Genomic DNA, 21,005 nt, shown 5'->3' with positions numbered 1-21,005 from the left:
CAAAGATATAATTAGCTCAGAATTATCTGTATGTGCAGTAATTATCTTGTGGGTGTTGTGATATGTTTAGAAGACAGGCTTTTTCATACATAACATCATAGTGTGGTGAAGGGTGAACTCATGGTTTTAATCAAATCAGAATTAAAGTGGTTTTGTCTTTTTAACAGGGACATGTTGACCTAGCAATCAGTGAGCTCTATGCTGGGGCCAGTATGAGCAGTACAACACAAACACCAACCACAGACATGTGTGCAAAATGTTAGTAAAGAACTTTAAAACTAATCCTAAAGACTCCTAGTCTCAAACATGCATTGCTTTGGGCATGCCACTCCCCAGGCTGTGTGGGCCACAAGCTGACATTCCTCTTCTGGGAGTGTGGGGTCCCTCTGTTGCCCCACCTGCCCTGCAGGTACCCGAGTACCATGCTTCAGGTACAGCTACATGTTCCTGTGCTGCTCCCTGTGCTAACAGACATGCCACAAGACCCCCCGCACACCTGGGCTGGGGATCCCTGCTTGGTACACCCAACGTGCCACCAGACAGAGCCAGCACCATCAGGCCAAGGCAGAGGTGAGATACCAGCACCAAACCAGGACTGCCTGCTCTAGTCTCTCTCTGCACATATCACAAGCTTTCATCCTTATTTCTCACTTCTTTTAAACTTGATTGTTACCCAAAAAGCCTTTGGTAATACCCGATTACCACTTAATCTAGGTAACAGTTGTGTGGAGCAAACTGAATTGATATTCTTAGCTAGCCCACTATGGCAGGTACCCTCCTGAGACTGGCAGTTTTCGTATTAACCTGGTCACACGCAGTATATCCTCAGTCCCATTTGACAGCATCTCTTGTTATCCAGCCCCTTTTGCCAGGCAGAGGTGGTTTGGGCTCTCATGCAGTAGTGAAATCCTTGCTTCCCAATGCTGTTGTTTAGGTGGGCTGCACTCGGGAAAGGCACCTACCCTGTTAACGACGTCCACTATCCCTGACAGTCCCAGTGGCGTAAGAGTCTATCTTTTGAGGTGAAAGAAGCAGAAACGGATTTTTTAAGACAACTGAATTAAATAGAAGCATCTCATCCCAAGAGATGAAATATATCCCTATAGCATATCCCTGAAGAACAAATTTGGGGGATGTTCAACAGTTCAATATTTTTTCTTCGATGCGGCAGCAAAGGCCAGCAGTGATTCCCTGGAACTGAGTGACTGCGGGAATACCATTTGCAAGGAGAAAACAGCTCGAGAGCAGTGATTCCCTGGAACTGAGTGACTGCAAGGAGAAAACAGCTCGAACTCCGGAGCAGCCGGAGCGAACGAGGAGTAAGCGTCCCCGCTGCGCGGCTCCCTCCTACACACGGAGCCTTTCTGTCAGCCCCCGGCTGAGCTGCGCGGGGTCGGGGGTGCTGCGAAGGCGCTGATCGCAGAGACCCCGTCCTGCGCTCGGAAGGACACCGGGGCAGGGCCGCCCCGGGCGGGTCTCTGCGAGCAGCCCCCGCAGCCATCCCGCTGCGCCGGGACAGCGCCCGGGGGAGCCCCCGTGCCGGGCGCTGTGTCTTTAAGGGCCGGGGCCGGCTGTGGGCTCCATCCTCCCTCCATCCCCATCCCCTCCCTCCCCGGCCCGGCGGCGCTGGGCGCCGGGAGGAGGCGCCTGCCGCTAACAAAAGTCTGCGGCCGAGGCTCCCTCTGCTCCCGCCCCGGGCAACAAGTGGCTGGCGGCGGCCTCCCGGGGGAGGCGGCGGCAGCGGCAGGGCTGCGAGGAGGAGGAGAGGAGGAAGGCGGAGCGGAGCTGAAGCATCGGAGGAGCCGAGCGCCAGCCGCGGGGCGGTGGAGCCAGCGCCCGGAGGCCGTCCCGCCCGTCCTGCTTGTGGATTATAACTGGAGCCGCCTTCCTGGCCCGGACACCCCGGCTGGAAACCGGGGCGGGGTGGGCGCACCGATACATCGCATTTTTGATTCTTTCTCTTTTACAGTTTTTGTTGTTCTTGGGTGGGTTTTTTGTTTGTTTGTTTGTTTTTTGCTGCTTTTTTTTTTTTTTTTTTGGCGAGGTGTGGAAGGGAGGGTGTCGGCCACCCGAGAAGAAGCGGAGGAAGTTGCAAGGCTGCTTCGGGCATGTCGCCGTGAGCGCTTTTGGGGGCTCTTCCCGCTGCACCCCGCCAGCCGCGGCCGCTGGGCGCCCCGCGGCAGAGATGCTGAGCGGCGGCGTGGGAAAGCGGCGACGAGCATGAAGGCGGCAGGATGGGCGCGAACAATGGCAAGCAGTACGGCAGCGAGGGTGAGCCGGGGGGCGGCAGGAGGGGTGCTGGAGCAGCGGGGGTCCCGGCCGGGGAGGGGTGACCGGGCTGGGGGCGCCGGGCGGGATCCTCCTCTGCCCGGCCAGGACGGCTCCCGCCCGGATCCGCGACACAGTCTCCCGCTGAGCCCCTTAAAAACACCCTTAACTTTTATTTATTTTATGTTATTTTTTCGCTGGGTTTAAACTAAAGGAGTTAAATGCTGTCTCAGCTCGTGATGTCGAGGCAGCGACGCGGCTTGCTGTTCGAAGGCAGCTCGGGGGTTACGGCAGTGTTAACTTAGCTAAAAAGTTGTAGAGCGCTCTTTGTAATCCTTTTCTACTCGTCTTTATATCCCAGGATCCTTATATTATGCAGTATGCTATATGACTGCTTCCTGTCTGAACAGAAAGAAAAAAATTAACTCCGGCAAGGGTTGGGGGGAGAGTTAATGTTCTCCAGCTGTTATCCATAGATTGTACTCCTGCAATTTCGCTTCAGTGAAACTTTAGTGGGCTTGGTTTTAGATATACAGGGCCTGATTCGTTCTTGTGGAAACCTATTAGTCTCGCTGGAGCTGCATCAGGGATGAATTTCAGCTGCTTTGCTTCTGGTGTGAAGGACTACTGGAACAGTCAGCTGGTGTCAGGCAAACCAATGGCAAGTACAGAAAGTTTGTCTTCCTGCCAGCTAGTTGTAAGCTTTCTTTAACTTCTAGCTGCCTTCTATATGAATTGCCCTCCAAGTATTTAGGCAACTCTGTAGGATGTATGCCTTCCCCTTGGCATATTGGGCGGCCGTGTAGGATCACCATCACCCCCTTTTTTATTGTCGAGCGTTTGTAGCTGGAGCGAGGGAGATGATCTTGAGGTCTGCTCTTTGCGAGTTCAGACGGCAACTGCCAAAGAATACACCTCTTGCATCCAAAATATGCATGAAGATTGTGTAAAGGAAAGGGGAAAGACGCCACTTCTAGAGCATATTCTGCAGTTCCTTTCATTTATTGCCAAATGAGCTCTGCTTTTTGAAGAGTTGATGAAGTCAGATGCTTTAAGATAAAGATATTCTTCCTGTCGTGGGGTTTCAGTCAATTGATACCATCACTAGAAAAACTCCTGCATAAATGGTGTGAGTCCGGAAGTTGCAATCAAAGTCTCTTTGGTTTCCTTCTGAAAGGGGAAATCTTAGTTTTTCAGCAGAGTTGAAAGGGTCATGGTTGATGGTTCTGGTCATGCTGCTGGGAGGTGTTTACCTCAATGGAAGGTGTGGATGCATGCCTGATTTTTCTTGTGAATTCAGAGGACTATTATTGCTTCAATAAATGGACAGTTTTTGGGGAGGGATGTGGCTGACACAGAGTCTTTTGCAGCTCTCACTGAAGGGGAGATTAACTGTTCCAGAAGGACCTGATAGGCACTGTGAGGTAGAGCAGGATTGGGTGTTCTTAGTTCACCTCCCTCCTTCATTCAGAGTGGAGATTGGATCCTGGGGGTGCAGACTACATGTGGCAAATTAATCTTTGCAGTGCAGACCATTACCTGTCTTGAGAATTAGGTAGAATAGTGGTTTAAAGTTAAAATTAATCTAAAAAATCCCCAAGCCCTATGCCCAAAACGTCATCATCAATGTGCCTCATAGATCATGTTTCCTGGTAACTTCTACATAACATCATCATGTTATGATGACATTATGTGAACATCATAAGTTACTGAGAAACTTGGAGAAACTCTCATACTAGTTTTGTTTACTGAGTGATACAGAGGAGAATAAATCTAAACCTGATAAAGAGAGACTTCCCCCCCTCCCATAATCTACTGGGGCTTTTGGTGCCTTTGGCAAATGAACCACTTAATTGTTGTAAAAAGTTCCTTTTCAGTAGGATGTGATTGTGCTCCCAGGTGGGGGGTAACAACATTTTCTGTATACTTTAAGAGCAACCTGAATATCCATTTGGAAGTTCATTGAGTGGCATCTGTGGTACACAGTTTTTAGCCTATTGTGCTTTGTAGGTTGATGCTGCACTATGGTATGTCATTTTAAGGGTGGAGAACAGTACCTTTGTTAGCTGAGCTTCTTGAAAGGTGTTTTACCATTTACTGCTTGCTGATATTTTAGGTGGGATTTCAGGAAGACAACTGCAAATGATTTTTAAAATGGCTAGGTTTTTTTCACACAGCTTTCCTTCTTATCTGCTATGGAGCTGCAGAGCTTCATTAATTTGCCCAAATTGAATCTCATCTCGATGTTGAACAAATACATTAGGGCAAGGATAACTCTTGCTCAAGATACCGCTTCTAAAATAGAAAGCTTTTATGACCAGGAAATTGGGTGTTACATGGATTGCTACATTGTTACACTACCAGTAATAAACTTTTTTTGAAATTCACATCTGTGCTGTGTATGCAATAATCTCAGGAACCTAAGTGTTTGTGACTGATCACATAAACTACACTGGACTGCCTTTATTTATTTGGTTGGCCAAGGCTTTATGGAATGTGATTTTATCAGAAGCTACAATTGTCATGTTAAGATGCACTGGACAGTTACATGTTTGGGGAGTCTAAATCAGAATATAGAGTCTGGTGTATAATTGACAGTGCCATTAATGTGTTTGTTTTCCATTAATTTATTTTACTAAGACTAAAACTTGCTCTGGGTGAAGCTTAAATGTAGATAAAATTGCTTACCTGAAAAATCGTGTCATGTTTTTTGGCATATGAACACAATGATCATTTAAGAAATTATGATAAATTAATATAGATAAATTAATAACTTTGTACGAATTTACTTATTTTTAAATGTAAAATATTAAATACAAGATTGCTTTCCTAGTTTTCAGTTGAATTTTTGCAATAATTTTTTTAAGGCAGATGGAAATATGTGGAGTTTGAGATCTCAGGAGTTTGAGATTTGTTGTAGTATGCAGTAGATTCAGACTGACGTGTTAAAGCTTGAGATGAGTCTTTCTGAATGTGTTCCAGCAGTTGTGTTTGAACAGTGCTACTGATGCTAATAGATCACTGGAGCAAGAAATCTACTTTATGATGGAGCAGAACTTGTAGGGCTTTTGCCTACACAGATAAACTGATGGAAATAATCAGTTGCCCTAGCAAGACTCTTTCTGCTGTCTTTCACTTTCTTGCCATGGGGATAAATCATTCTACTTTCACTTATTTAGCTCCTTGCTTGGTTTTTAAATAAGAGGAGGCCTTGTATCTGACAGTGGACAGAGCAGCCTTTTGTTGTTGAAGCTGTCAAAGGTCAGGTGTTCTGTTTAAGGACCAGCCTTAAAATGTAATGCTGTAGCAGCTGACCAAACAAGAGACTACTCATCATCACAGGTGAGGGACTGAATTGAAGGATGTTGTTCTTTAACTATTGCCAAGTTGAAACACTTGGCAGTGTTTCTTTAATGTTTCTGCCCAGAAAAACCTTCTGTGCTGGGCATGAGGCTAGGTGGGTACTGATGGTAGTGCCAGCTGTTGGCATGGGACCTTTGGGAAGAAGTTAACTGGATGCTGTCCCTCATACCACCTGAGGCAGTTTCTCATCCTCGAGGGAAGGACTTTAAAACTGCAGGCTTCTGTAGTACAAGGGAATTAGCTTTGTGATAGGAGTTGGAGGAATAATCTGTGTTATTGCATATGAAAGGAAGCTGTGGTGTTGAGGTGAAATTGCTGCTTTGCAAAATAACTTTTCAACATGTTTTCTTCACAAGTGACTTCTTCATTAAACTGAGACCTGAGAACCAGTCAAATTTGAGAAGAACTAAATAATGGTACAAAATTTTGATAATACCGATGTTCAGACCAGATGAAGGAATGTATTTTTAATAAGTCAACTGTCCAGAATCCTGCAGTTGTGGATAAAACTTTCTTTGGGCATCTCCTGCACTTTCTCCATCCAGAAACTGGTCTAGAGAGGATTGGTGACAATGAGCTCCACTTGACCAGCTGAAATGTATTACGAAAGACTTGGTGTAACACAGGAGCCTGCTGGTTCTGTAGAGAACAGAGGATGGCAGGGAGAAAAATAGAGGAAACTATGCGAGAAATAGGTGGAACAGCCCCTTAGACAAGGAAATCAGCATCCTTTCTGAATCATAAGCCTTGCTGACAAACTTTTTCTTTTTGAATCTGAATATTTAATGTGGGAAGATTTTAATGTAAACTCTTTAGGAATAACTTTTACTCTGTTCTTAGTTTGAGAATGTTCCTTCTTCAGACTTTTATTTGTCATGTTTTCTATTCACAAACCACTTGGAGGGAGAATTCCTGCGTATATCCCAGTGTTCTGCTCAAGTAAGCACCAGCACAGAAATCTACCTTTCTCAAGAGATACAGTTGCTACAAAGTACAACACAAAGGTGTTGTTAATTATGATGTGTGACCAGGTATACAGTAGCTAAAACTTCCCAGGAATTACCAGCATGTAGGCCTATGGAGAAATGGGTCAGTCTGTGTTCATTTTGGAGGATGTTACTCTCTCAAATCTGTCCCTTCAGCTGGGAAACTTGGTCAAGGTCTGCCAGGCTTTCAGACTTTCTTGAAGGTGCTGTTGGACACCGACTCATTGTGAATGCTCAAAGTAGATCTCTGCTCATTCAGTGATGGCAGGTGTTCTGACACAACTGAGGTTGTGTATGGAAATCTTTTTCATCCAAAAGTTCTGGCATTGATGACCTATAGATTTTGCCATATCTTTGGATTGCTTTCTTCACAAAGTGGTGCTGGATTTACTTCACATGCAGTGTGTATGTCAGCTGTGAAAAAGTGTATAACATGGTAGTCTTGTGCTCTTTTGTTTAAAGAGTTGAATCGTAATCATTTACCAATTATTTATATTGGTGGTTAGACTCTGTGAAGCCTCGTGGGAAATTTTAATGAGGGTAAGGGGTGGAAAAGGCAATAAAGTAGCTTTTACTACATTAATTACAAAATTGTGACACCCCTCTGAGGTGTCTTCCCTGTGTACTGCATCTTCAGAAGCAATGACAGTTTTTCTTTCTGGTATTTATTATTTTCTACCATGCGGTTCCCAGAGTCAAGTGAAGAGTCTCATCAAGTTGGGTACTCAAAAGCTCCTAGGCTGTACATTTTTTTCCTCCGCTTGTTTTGATGCTTGAGTTGCATTTACACATATCTATTTGACCTGTTAAACATGAAGTTTAGTACATCACACTTACTGCTGTCTTACTTTACTGTTCTGATGGGTGGTTTTTTTGTTTGTTTTCTTAACCTTAACATCCATGTGACTACTGTGAACATTAAGGTGCTGCTTAATAGTGCTTTTGGCATTGCACTTACTTATGTGATTGTGTTCTGCTGATTGTGTTCTGCTTTTTGGTGCTTGACCAGTGTCAGTTCTTGCATTTTACCTGTGGCTGAATTCCACTCAGCTACCTTCAGAGAGATGAGACTTGCCTCCTAACAACAAAGTTGGGACTGGAAGTATAGCAGTATTCCAATGTCAGTCCTTCAAGCAGTGTTGTTTTTTTAAAAGGGAATTTTCAGTCTGACAGTGGCCAACTGCTCTTAACCAAAAGTAATCTTCAAAAATGCTGCTTATGATGTTCATTTTTTATGTAACTGTCAACTGAGCAATGCAAAATGATTGTGTGTATTTTATGTTTACTCAATTTGTCTCCAAAAAGTAAATTTGCTCTAAGCCCAGTGCTTATGTTGCATGTTGTTGTCTAGATCACATGGCAGGGGCAGGAGGAGGGTCGGACACAGCACTTAACTGAGCTGCTCTGCTGCTGTCAGTTTTCCATAAAACAGAATTTTCTTTTCTAAAAAAATGACTAGCCTTTGTGTAATGTAAACGTGTGTTTATACACATGCACACAGCTACAGATTTGTGGGAGAAACATCCATGTTATTTCATAAAATGTTATTCTTTCATAAAATGCTTCTGGGACAAGGGAGGATTTTATTTTTTAGTAGATACTAGCTAACTAACTGTACTCTAGGGAGTTGTCTTTGACTAGATAGCTTTGCATGGTACAAGATTAACTGGATGCTCTTCTGTTTAATTTAAAAAAAAAAAAAGTTAACTGGGTGCCAGTCAGAGGTCTGAATAAACTTTGAAGCTGGGGATGCATGACATGGAAAGCTTCCAGCAGACCTGTCTCAGCTAAGGTAGTAGGAGTCCAGGACTTGCATATCCTTATGCTTCTTTTGCCCACTCACCAAAGGCATGGAAGGAGACAAGACCGCTTTGGTAACTTTTGTAAACTGAATTTGGACATCCTTCTACCAAACTGGACTTCATAAAATCCAAACTGAAGTGGATACTATATCATTCCTTGTGAGAGGAAAAAACCAAAAATCAACATCTAGTCCAAATTGGGTGAGCAGTTTTAAGTCTAAACCGCTAACCCCAAAAAACTCCTCAGCAAACTTGGTTTTCTGGCAGTTTCAGTCCTTTGGCCACTTCTAGATTCCTTACTTGTGTGAACAATTCCTAACTAGGAATTGGTTTGCTCCTTCGTGTGTCTTGTTTGTGTTAGGAAAGTGATTGGCAGAAGGCAGTGGATGACATTTGAAGGCTGAAATGCACAAGTGGTTTATTTCTGCTCTTCATTTCATAGTTAGCTATGCCCTATTTTTTAATACAGGACATGTGCTTTGCTAAATCAGGACAACTATTTCATTAAGGAGTACTGACCTTCAAAAGCTGAAAAACAGGTGGTGGGCTCCCAGTAAAATCTGTTTTTTGTTGATGAGAAGAAGAAATATGCAACACTTTCCATGTGTATAGATGTGCAGCTTGTGATGGGATAGGTGAGCTGCAGGACTTCATTATTCAAGTACCATTTAGGTTGAGAACTCATAGTGTTGTAGCTGACCTTGAGAGGGAAAAAAGCTGTTAGTTCTTTCTGATCATACCTCTCATTTTAGTTCCAAATTTACTTGTGTGCCTTCTAGCACCAACATGGCATTGAGAACAGGTTTGTGTGAGACCTCTTAAAGGAGTTGAAGCATAAAGGAGTTATCATCTTGATGTTGTACTTGAGTTGGCTGTGTCCGAGCAGGAATTTAAGGAAGGGTTTGTGTGAGACCTCTTAAAGGAGTTGAAGCATAAAGGAGTTATCTTGATGTTGTACTTGAGTTGGTTGTGTCCGAGCAGGTATTTAAGGAAGTTTCCAACTCTGTGCCAGTATCCAAACACAACATAAGTAATTTGTTGCCAAAATAGGTCTCTTCGCTCTACATACTTTTGTGATCTCTGCCTTAAGTAAATGGGGGAAAAAAATTGTTGTATCTCGGGGATTTTTTACCCTTTTCTACCCTTGGAGTGAAGTGAGCAACAGGAAGCTCTTTTTCATGCCCATGTTTTGGATCAGGAAATTCCTGTCTGCAATACATAAATTTGTCAAATCAACATCCGAAATCACGTGGCACTTTTCTTCCTGAGCGATTTGTGTACAAATGTGTATACTAGTTGCAGTAATGCTATATTGAAGTCTTTTCAAGCAGCATTAGCTTGGAGGAAGGTGATTTAATACTCTTTTCAGTGAATCTACTTTAAAAATTATCTTCCTCAATTTCCTTCTTTGCTCCTGCAAAAAGAAAACCAAAAGAAATTCGCAGATGCTGTTATAAAAGGAGCAATTATGAAGTTAGCTGTCTTTTTGTTTGTTTTTTTTTTTTAAGAAAGAGGACTCCAAAACCACTGACATAATTTCAATGATAGTTAATTAGGAAGAACCTCTTTTGATCAAGTCACACAGCCTTGTTTCACAGTAAAAATAGAATTTGTATCAAGAAGAAATTCGCAGATGCTATTATAAAAGGAGCAATTATGAGGTTAGCTGTCTTTTTGTTTGTTTGTTTTGTTTTTTTTTTAAGAAAGAAAGAGGTCTCCAAAACCACTGACATAATTTCAATGATAGTTAATTAGGAAGAACCTCTTTGGATCAAGTCACACAGCCTTGTTTCACAGTAAAAATAGAATTTGTATCAAGACTAGTTGTCACATGACAAGTGTAGTCTTGTCAGCTCGTGGGGAGTTCAGTCTTTTATTGTTTGTGTGACTGCATGCATATTGGAGAAGCATGCCATCTATTTAAGGCTCAGATGCTATTTTGTTGCCAGATTGCACAAAATCCTCTTTCTGTGTAAGTGGCTGCACAGAGAAGAGAAACTGGGAAATTTTTTCTTAAATTGTGTTATAATTACTCAGGGTGAGTATTTTGTTTAAATCCTATCCTTGAGAGATAATAAGGCTATTGTGGAAACAGATGAAGACAAAGTACATTTATTTGAGAGTTTCTTATGGTGCTTGTGGCTCTTGTACTATTTTGTCCCTGGTGAAGTGATGGCAGTACTTGATCTTGTTCATCACTGGAGTGCAAGATAGCAAGGTCAACAGCTGGTCACCAACAGATGTACTCAACAGATGTTTTTGGGGTTTTTCTGTAGTACCTAGTAAAACGTATTTCTATTCCAGTTTTTCATTTGCCTTTTCTTTTACACTTTATAAGGAAGCTGCTTGTGGCATCAACATGGAATTGTGGAGTAGTTTGGATTGGAAGGGACCTTTTAAATGCCATCTAGCTCAATCCCCCTGCAATGAGCTTCAGATTGCTCACAGCACCTTCCAACCTGACCATTTTATGTTTCCAGGGGGTATCCACCGCCTTACTGTACAAGTTGTTCCAGTGTTTCACCACTGTCACTGTAAAATAATTTTTTCCTCATATCTGTCTAAATCTTTTAGTTTAAAACCAATACCCCTTGTGCTATCACAACAGGCCTACTAGAAAGTCTGTCCCCATCTTATAAGCTCTCTTTAAGTATGGAAAGGTTGCAGTAAGGTCTTACAGGAGTCTTCTCGTCTCCAGGCTGAACAGACCCAACTCTAGCACCCTGATAAATTTTTGTGGTAAACCAATACCCCTTGTGCTATCACAACAGGCCTACTAGAAAGTCTGTCCGCATCTTATAAGCTCTCTTTCAGTATGGAAAGGTTGCATTAAGGTCTTACAGGAGTCTTCTTGTCTCCAGGCTGAACAGACCCAACTTTTTCAGCCTGTCCTCATAAAAGATGTACTCCAGCACCCTGATAAATTTTGTGGTCTGCACCCTGATAAATTTTTGTGGTCCTCCTCTGGACTTGTTCCAACAGGTCCATGGCTTTCCTGTGCTATGGTCTCCAGAACCAGATGAAGTACTCCAGCTGTGGTCATGCTTAACCTTTTTTCAAATAAGGTTGTGGAAACAATAAGCTATTGCTTAATTATGTGGTGAAAATTGTTGATGTACAACTTGAGCTTTTAGAATTTTTGGAACTTCAGGATATACTAAAGAGGTATGAGAAAAGCCTGTAGCAGCAGGATTTCAATTCCAGTTAGCCATGCTAGCATCAAGTTGTAGCTAAGTGTAGGCTCTTCTGCATCAAGAATATCTAGCAGCTGACTATCCTTCTCAGGTTCATGAGTGGCTGTCCGCTTTTGTAGCCAACAAGCCTGAAGGTCCTCATCTATTTTTAGTGTGGTTTGAGAACATGGGTGCTCTTACTCCAGAGCCTCTAGCTGTGGAATTTTTATTGTTTTGGTATACTAGACTGTTAGTGGGGTTCTGTACAGACTGTAAAATTACATTACAGCCTTTTCCAATCAGCCCTTTGCCATATTTTAATGTCTACAGGGCCTGAAGTACACAAATCCAAAGATTGGAAATGACACCTCTGGAGATCTCTAATCCAACCTGCTGCTCAAAATGAAGCCAACTAGAGCAGGTTACACAGAATATTGTGCCATCATATTTCTTAGCACCTCCAAGGATGAAGATATTACAATGCCCCTGAGGATATTACAGTGCCCCTGAGCATTCTGTTCCAGTGCTCAGTCACCTGCAGGTTTTAAAAGAAGAAAAAAAAGCTTTAGTGTTTAAATGGAAATCTTATATATTAATTTGTGACTCTTGCCTCTTGTCTGTTCAATGGCTCTCACTGAGAAGATTCTGTGTTCTTTACTCCACTCTCTCCCTTGTCCAGGTATTTATATACAATGATAAGATTTTGTCTGAGTCCCTTCAACTCCAGAGTAAAGTGTTCTAGCTCCGAGTATCTTTCTGCCTGGTCTATCTTTATGAAAGTTAGTCAGTTTTCAGTTTGTTTCACTGTCCACTTAGCTAGACTGTGCTTCATCCATATGTCTGTGAAGGTGCTACGGAAAACAAAAGTTGGGAAGCCTTGCTGAAGTCAGGATAAACCACTCGTGTATTCCCCTAGTGCCAGTAGTTTCCTTATTGATGTCTGTCAGGTTGGGCAAGAATTACTTCTACTTGTAAATCCCTGATAATGACTTCCCATCGCCTTCTTGGCTTGGAAGTATTTTCCAGGAAGCTCTGTCACTTGTCCTGGATTGAGGTGAGGCTGACCAGCGTGTGGCTCTCAAGATTGTCCTCCAAACTGTTCTAGAGACAGGGGCGTGTTTTGCTTTTGTCCAGTTCTCAGGAACCTCTCCTGATCACCATGACCTTCCTGCAGTAATTGATTGACCTTGGCCAGACCACACAGCCATGACCAGTGCACTCCATCAGATCTTATGGATTTGTGTGTGTCCAGTTTGGTTAAATGTTCCCTTGCTCAATCTTCCTGTACTTCTACTGGTTTCTTATGTTTAGAAAAGCTACTACTGGGCTTTCAGAAGCAATAGAGTTCAGCTGTAGCAAGTTCTGGCAAGTGTGAACACTGTATTACAGTAGTTGAGTATCTCTAAACAGTACTCTGTAAACTTGTGTCTACAGCTGGTTTGGAGTTTTTCAGCTATAATTTATTTTTACCTTATATATTTATGCTAAAAGTCTTCATTTCTACTGGATAAAGAAACTCGCAGTTTCTCGATGAGTACACTTTCTCTTGGCAGAGAACAGATGAAATAAGAAGAATACTCCCAAGAGTTGTGGTGGTAGAATCTGGCTCTGTGATTTTTGTTGCTGTTTCTGGCAGCAGCAATGGTCTGTGCTTTTCATAAAAGCTTCTTCCATGGAGTTTTGCTTGCTTCAGGAGGAACAGCTAGCCCAGAATAACATTTTTGTGCTCTCCTAGACAATTAAGGTTGTTACTTTAATTAAGTAAGTTGTGGTAATAATAATAAGAAAAAATCACTTCTGCCGTATTCAAATTGATGTAGCCATGACTGGTAAAAATCCTTGTCAGTAATCCTTTTTCTACTGGTGTAAAGGTTTGCTTCTTTCCATGTGTTCTAGGATGGAATCAAAGATGAGTTAAATCCCCCATTTTAGTTATGGAAGGTTAATATTCAAGTTTAGATGAAATGCCTTATTTTTCATATGTGAAATGATCAAATTGTCTTAAATTTCCTTTGTGAAGCACTCACTACCAGACAACGTGGGTAATTTTAATCTTCTGAAGCGCCAGTAGATGCTTCTCAGTTTAGAATCTTCTATTTAAAACTAAAGGTATATACAATACAATGGGTTTTGGGCATTGCTATGTGTGATGCTACTTGGCAGTTGAATTTGCATTTTGATTTTAGTACCAAAAAAGCTACCTCTAGGGTAATTCACCTGTTAATGCTCTATTCCTTGAACATTTATTCTGTATGGGAGGGGGGGTAACTTTCTAGAAAGGTAGAAGGTTCTGTGGTATCAGAACTATAGCCACAGTGCAGGAATCAAAATGTTCCAACATGAAATTTTAGGGGTGACTTTTTAAAACTGTTTTTCTTTCCATTTGTATGTATAGACTAGACAGCATAGTCCAGTCTAAAATTTTCTTTGGCACTCGGTTAAGCAGGAGCAGAATATTTTGCTTATGTCTTCATTTCTCTTGGGAAATTATTGCTCTTTACTCCCCCGTGGGTGTACCTTTTGTTACCCTGCGTGGTTGTCTTTATGGAAAAACACAAATGCTTGTGGTGAGTATTTATTTCTCTTGCCAGGAACTAGTGGAACAAAGGTGAATGTGAGACTTCCTCTCCCTAAAACAATTACTAATTTTTCCTGCTTTAACCCTGGTTTTAAAAGGCTCTATTTGAGCACTTTTCTTGTATCTAAAAAATAATTCAACTTTGAATTGGCTTACAATTTATTGAGAGGTTGCACAGAAACTCTGAATAAGGGGAAGGACTAGTTTCTCTTTGCTTGTCCAGGAATTTATTGATTCAAATGTTGTTTTGATTTAGGTCTTTGATAACGGTGTAATTTGCTTTTCATCATGAAAGTACATAGTATGGCAAATTGTATTTGTCTCTGCAAGAGCTCAACTGTAATGACTGCCCAGCGTCTTTATAATGGGACATGTTTCCATAGCATGTGTCAGGTAATGAAGTGGAATTGAACACCCTTATCACTTACCTTTTTTTTTTTTTTGAGCACAGGATTTGGCAGCAGAAGTAGAACACACTGAATGTTGCAGATCTGTTCCATTCTGGGTTTCCTGCTTTCATTTTGCCAGGCCTCATTTTCTATGGAAAACAAATTCTTGCCCTTCTGTGGATAAGATCTCCTGCTGCCCTTTGCCTTGCCATGTCTGTCACTGAAGTGTAGGGTTTCTTCATTAAGTCCCTACTTGAGCAAAAACATTCCTAGAAAGTGAAGTTCAGCTTCCCCAGGATTAGAGTCTAAACTAGAACAAGTCTAGTCAGACACAGGAGCCTTTCACACAGCAGTTTGCTGTCAGTGGTTGTGTGGTTTGTGCCTTTTAAGCGTCAATTATTCCTACCCATGTTTTCTTAAATTTTCATCCTAACTGAGGTATTGGCACTTGACTGAAAGAAAAGTGGTAGGTAGAACACAGAGCCTGGGCTTTTTGTTAATTGAGTCATACTGATAACAGCCTTGTTGCTCATGATAGCCAGCCATGGTTTTGAGAAAATACAAGACAAATTGTGAAGGGTTCTGTTGATTCAGGATGTATTTTCAAGCCAAGGTCAGATTTTTAACTATGCACATGGGGGAAGAAGGATCATCACACAATCTTGCTTTAACCCTGTAGATGCCTGCTGATGGGTATGAAGTGTGAACAAAATCCCTGTAAAATCAGTAGGACTCATGTAAAACTTTCTTTTTTGTAGACTTGACCACAGGCAGTTTCAGGAAAAAAACTCCCATTATAAACTCAATTACATATTCTAGAGTCTTGAGTCTTAGAGCTGAAAGTCCAAAGAGGTGGAGCTGCAGTGGAAAGGTGTGTGTTTTTTCCTGGGCCATACAAGAGATGTTTATCAGGTACCCAATAGAAACTTGGCTAAAATAAAAAAAAAAAAAAATCAATACTTTAGGGTTAATAAGCAAATCTGTTTCACAAGTGAGTCATCCGTGAACTAGATGTTCCTAATGGTGTATTTTTGGATGATAGAGAATGGTGGAAGAATAGTGAATTACACGAAGTCTTCTCTGCTATTCTGTTCTACAGCAATACCAAAACTGAGTTTGCTTCAGTTTTGAGAGAAGAACCTTATCTTGTACTGTAGCTGAGCCTCTTTCCTTTGGAACAAGAGCTACTGCTTTTTAAAAAGGGATGTTTTAATAAGAACTTAATATTTTTTTAAGTCGTCTTTCATGATGAAGCCACGTAAAGTTTTTTTAAAAAATCTTAATATGTTAATTCTTGTATGTTGGCTTTGCATTTGTATGCCAGAGAGCTGAAGTTCTTTGTTAGTGATACCGAGACTGCACACAAGTAATAATACAGTTTTGCAGAAATCAAAAATGTATGATGAGAATAAAAAGACCTGAACAAAAAATTTACTAAGGCAACAGGCCTTAATTTTAATTTCTGTACTGGAAATGTATATTCACACTACACAGTGTTGTTAATACTTTGACCTTTTTGTTTCACTGTGTAGTGTGTCTTTAAAAAAAAAGGTATCTACAACTTTGTTTGAGCCTCTAGTTCTTATTATTAAATGTGCTAGGTTAATGGAATTTCTAAAATTTTAAGCTCTAGAATTCCAATGAGAATCCTCAAAGAGTTTTTCAATTTAGTTCTAGTGAAATGGCTTTGAAGAGTTAAGGCTATGATTTTCAGTGCTGTGTAACCAGCACTGATTTTTGTGATCTAAAAAGGACAGCTTATTTCTGAAAATTTCATTTGAGGAATTGGACTGTATTTTAACTTTTTAAATTTGAAATGCAATATTCAGATAAGGACAATGTACTTTAGAAAAAGATGCAAAAAACCAAGCACAAATAATGCAAGAATGAAATGTGTTAGGGAGATTGGAAACCAGACCACTGTACTTTCCTTGAGACTGTCTAGCCACATTAGTTAGCCAGAAAAGTCATTAAATCCTGGCTATCTTCTGAAATGCGTCAGCTGAGCCCTGATAATTCTGGTTTCCAGCAGACCAGAAATCAACTAATTGCATATTTTATAAACAATTTACCATAACACTAATGCTTGGTGTCAATATATATTGATGTGGTGCATTGACCTGACCCAGTGAAATGTGACAACCCTACCCTTCAGCAGGGCTGTGCCCTCTGGAAAGCTGGAGAATTAAAATTCTTTTATTGGTGTAATGTGTTCTTAGTTTGCAGAGTAACAGCTGCAATAAGCTGGGTATTCCCCTAGGAATTTTTGGTGGAATGTTTTGTGTTGGAGGAGACAGGGATACTGCATCTGAGCAGTGGCAGAGTAACTGCTGTGAAGTGGAGCAATCACAGCTCCACAATGTGCGATGATGTTCAGCTTTGATGAACTTTAACAGATTTGTTGCTGTCGTCCATTCAATAAAGGACTGACTTGGCTTTTTCTCTTGTGCAATAGGTAAAAAGAAGTACAGTAGCTTAATATTCTTTCCTGTTTGGCAATAGTCCAAGGCATCTCAAGGGCCTGGCATATCAGATGATCCTTCAGTGATTGCCAAGGAAGTTGGAAAGAGTATCACTGGTTTTTTGGTTGTTTTTTTTTTTTCTTGAAGGTTTACTCTTTTTTTACACTAGACATGAGAAAACTTCTCTGAAGGGATTACGTCAGTCATGAAGTTTTTTTTTTTTTTTTTTTTTCCTTGAAGGTTTACTCTTTTTTTACACTAAACATGAGAACTTCTCTGAAGAGATTACGTCAGTCATGAAGAGTAAATGAACGACTCTCCCTATCTTATGTTTTGTCATTGCTTTGCCACTTAAACAAGGATTTTTTTTCTGAAGGATAATGGATTTATGATCAGGTAACACTGTATAGATAGATAACACCATTTAGATAAGTGGCACAATGATTTTCAAAAGTATTTTGAAGGGAGTTTGCCACTTGAATTACTTCCTGTGCTATCTTGCTGTCTAAACTACTATGTAAGCTCTGTGACTATGTTGGAAACAATTAAGAATAGGTAAGAAAGATGCTACCATTGTTCCAGGTAGGGCTTTGAATGTTTAAATTAAGTTATAAACAGAACAGGTAAGGAATCAATCTAGAAGCTGCCAAAGGAATTTGTTTGTAATTTTGGGTCAAATCTGGTATCACTCCTTCAGGAGCTGCCTCTCAAATTGTTTCTCTGCAGCTGAAAGCAAACTCCAGTCTAAAATTAATCTGGATTCATCTTAATGTGATCTGAGAGGTGAGCATCAGTTGTCTGATTCTCTGATCCTTAGATCCTTACAGTCAGTAAATCCAGTTGCCTGCTGCCCTCTTGTAAAATCTGACAACAGTTCCTTATAGTTCAGTAACTCTGTGCAAAGCCAGTAAAGCCTTGGGTGTGCTCCCATGTGCAGATGGTTGGTTGGTGGCAGCAGCTGCTTGACTCTGTGCAGCTCAGGTAGTACTTTTTTCTGTGCAAAGCCAGTAAAGCCTTGGGTGTGCTCCCATGTGCAGATGGTTGGTTGGTGGCAGCAGCTGTTTGACTGTGCAGCTCAGGTAGTACTTTTTTCTACATTGGTGTCATTCAGACTGTCCAGAAGTTTTTGGCATCCTGAAGAATTTTCCATTACACCTCCTAATCACTTTTGAGTAAATTATGAAGTGGCTAAGAGGTTATTCTTCCTTTGCTTAATGGTGCGGCTGTCTCTTGAGTATTTCTCTTCTGCTGTGTGATTTTGAAGAGAAGTGTGGGAGAGTGGGCACTGCAAGTACTTTTGTTGTTTTGAAAATGCTTCTTGGGATCCAGACAAAAAGTAATGTCTGGAATATTTCTGTTTATTGTCTGTGAGAGGCACAGGAAATAGGAAAGGCCAACTAAATTACAGCGGCCAGTAAACTCCTCTGAAGTAAAGGAAAATTTAGGAGTGACAGAACTAGGCTTTGCTGCCCACTGGGTCTGTGGTGCACATTCCTCATAAATCTAGTGTCAGAACTGGATCAAGGCTCCTTCATTCTAGAACAACTGAGGGGAAATGAAATTAGAGTTTCAGTGCTAGAGAAGGGAAAAACATTTCTCTTACCCCAAATCTCCATAATCTGTAGGTGAGTTCTCAAGAAGGTACCAGAGCAGCAGGAAAACTTGTAGGCAGAATTTTCTCTCACTTTCACTTAAAATAAATGGTCATTATTTTCTTTTGCTAGTTAGAGTTGCAGATGAAAGTGGAGGATGCTAAGAACAGATATTCTAAGTGCGGAAATTGCTGTAAAATGGTGAATAATGTTGTACTATCCCAACTTATTGGGAATCTAAAATCTTGGCAAAAGTTCTCCTACGTTGCTATAAAGACAAGTAACCTACCAGGTTTGCAAGTCCTCTCACCTCAAGGCAAATATCTTTGCATTTTCAGCCTTCTGCTTTCTTGCAGCTTAGACTGTCTAATTTTTAGGTTAAACAGATCTGTGAAAAAAAAAAAATTAAATCTGGGCATTTGGCCATAGTAAACAAACGAGAATTGCAATTTCTTTGAATGTTTAATAACAATAAGATGAATTGTTGCAAAGTACTTTATGCCTCATTCATAGCAAAGTACTACCTTTATCTTAAAATAGTGTTTGCACACGTGCAATGTAAAAATGCTATTTAGACTTGAACATTTTTATTTTTGGTTGATGCTAAACTTAAATGGTGATTGATTCCTTGGGATTCATTGTCATGCCTTCTGCTAAGCCAAGATGTGTTCTTGACCTGTGAGAATGTGCTGCTTTGGGGCTGCTTACCTTCCTCTGTACCATGGCAGCTGAGGGCTTGTCTTTCAGAGCAGTACTTTTTCGTATGGGTTCTCATTGGAAAGGGACTCTTCATGTTGTGCTGTTGTATTTATGTCATTGAGTTAAATCCTAATCCTTTTCTTTTATCCCAAGAAATGTTGTGCATTGTTAAGAGCTAATAGACAGAACCTATAAGTTAGAATTGTACATTCTAGAAGTGTGACTGGTATCTGAAGCAAGAATAAGAGATAAGTGGGTGCTCTTTTCTTGTTAGGTCTTCATTGCTCCTTATTTGAAATACTACGGTTCTCTTGACTACAGTTGTCAGTAGAAGTGAAAAGCTGCAGTCATATTTTGTGTTTAGAAATGAAATCCTGCAAATTGTGATCATTCATCACTATAGTTTAGCTAAAAACATTTGTTTCTGACACCTTGTGGTTGAGCCTCAGAGCAGCAGCAGCAATATGAGAAGTTGCATTAAGAGAGAATTTTTTTTCCTTGCTGCTTAGTCACAGAATGGCCTGGATTGGAAGGGACCTTAAAGATCATCTAGTTCCAACACCACAGCCATGAGCAGGGACACCTTTTGCTCACCAGATTGCTCACAGCTCCATCCAATTTATCCTTGAATACTTCCAGGGATGGGGCATCCACAGCTTCTCTGGGCAGCCTCACCACCCACACAAAGAATTTCTTCCTAATATCTAACCTAAACTTGCTCTCAGTCTGAAACAATTCACCCTTGTCCTGTTACTACATGCTTTTGTAAAAATCCCTCTCCATCTTTCTTGGGAGCTCCCCTCAGGCACTGAAAGGCTTTACCTGGGTTACCTCAAAGCCTTCTCTTTCCCAATCTCAACAAACCCTATTCTCATAACCTTTTGATTTGATGGAAAGATAGAGCTGCTTTTCTAGCCCTCTTCCAGTAGTGCAGCTTTGCTGAGTGACAGTGTATTAACCTACTTGTGTGATCTACTCCTCTCATAATGACAAAATTAATTGAAGCTCCATGAATTTGCAGTGAACTATGAAAGACCATTCTAGGGTTTTGGAAATGGAGTTTTGTCACATGTATAGTACATCTCTAACTATTGGATTTACAGACCATAAGAAATAAAGCTGCGCTTTTTCCAAGCTTTTTATTTTTCCTGCATAAGCATTTTTATTGTTCATCTGTTTTTAATAGCTCTCAATAAGGGAAGGGTTTTATATTTACAGTAAAAGCTTTGAAGCATATCATTGTTTGAGTTCATCTTACCCTGAAATAGCTTTTTCTGAAATACTTTGCTTATATCACCCTGTACTGTGGCTCCAAGCCCTGACTTGGACTTGGTGGGTCCAATTGGGGAAACTCTCACTGAGAATGACAGTGAGTCTAAGCATCTGTTTGCATGTAGAAAGTATCCTTGTTCTTCTGGAAGTCTCTATTTCAGAACAATGAGAGTACCTTTTAAACTGAGGGTGAACCTAGAGGGAAAGCCAATCTGCCTGCTGGGTATAGCTGTAAGCCCCCTTAGTTTTAGTTTGGTTTATGCAGAGGAAAGGGCATTTTCAAATTTAGTCTGTAATAGTTCCCTCAGATCAGGTAAGGTACCACTGGAGAACCCTTTTGTTTCTGGTATAATTGTCTAAACTGTGATCCTCATCCATGCAGAAGCTTTGCGCAGGAAGAAATTCCATTGCTAATTGACAT

General features: G+C 41.0%; 1 protein-coding gene across 2 annotated transcripts in view; it reads left to right on the top strand.

The window, feature by feature from the left end:
- Nucleotides 1-1,791: 1,791 nt before the first annotated feature.
- The window catches only part of FBXL7 (F-box and leucine rich repeat protein 7), a 171,699-nt gene continuing 152,485 nt past the window's right edge, over nucleotides 1,792-21,005 (top strand). The window contains exon 1 of one of the 2 annotated variants that reach the window (XM_039714892.1): nucleotides 1,792-1,985. Coding sequence is in view for 1 of the 2 variants with exons in the window: in XM_039714890.1 (XP_039570824.1) it covers nucleotides 2,235-2,271 (37 nt within the window). In the remaining variant the exon portion in view is untranslated. Of the gene's footprint in view, nucleotides 1,986-2,026; nucleotides 2,272-21,005 lie in introns of those variants that run through there. The other variant, XM_039714890.1, reaches the window with a different exon arrangement.

The sequence above is a fragment of the Passer montanus genome, unplaced genomic scaffold (assembly GCF_014805655.1).
Source record: "Passer montanus isolate IOZ18808 unplaced genomic scaffold, ASM1480565v1 scaffold31, whole genome shotgun sequence".
NCBI lineage: Eukaryota > Metazoa > Chordata > Aves > Passeriformes > Passeridae > Passer > Passer montanus.
The sequence above is the reverse complement of the archived record's forward strand: the minus strand, read 5'-3'. Positions and strand labels throughout refer to the sequence as shown.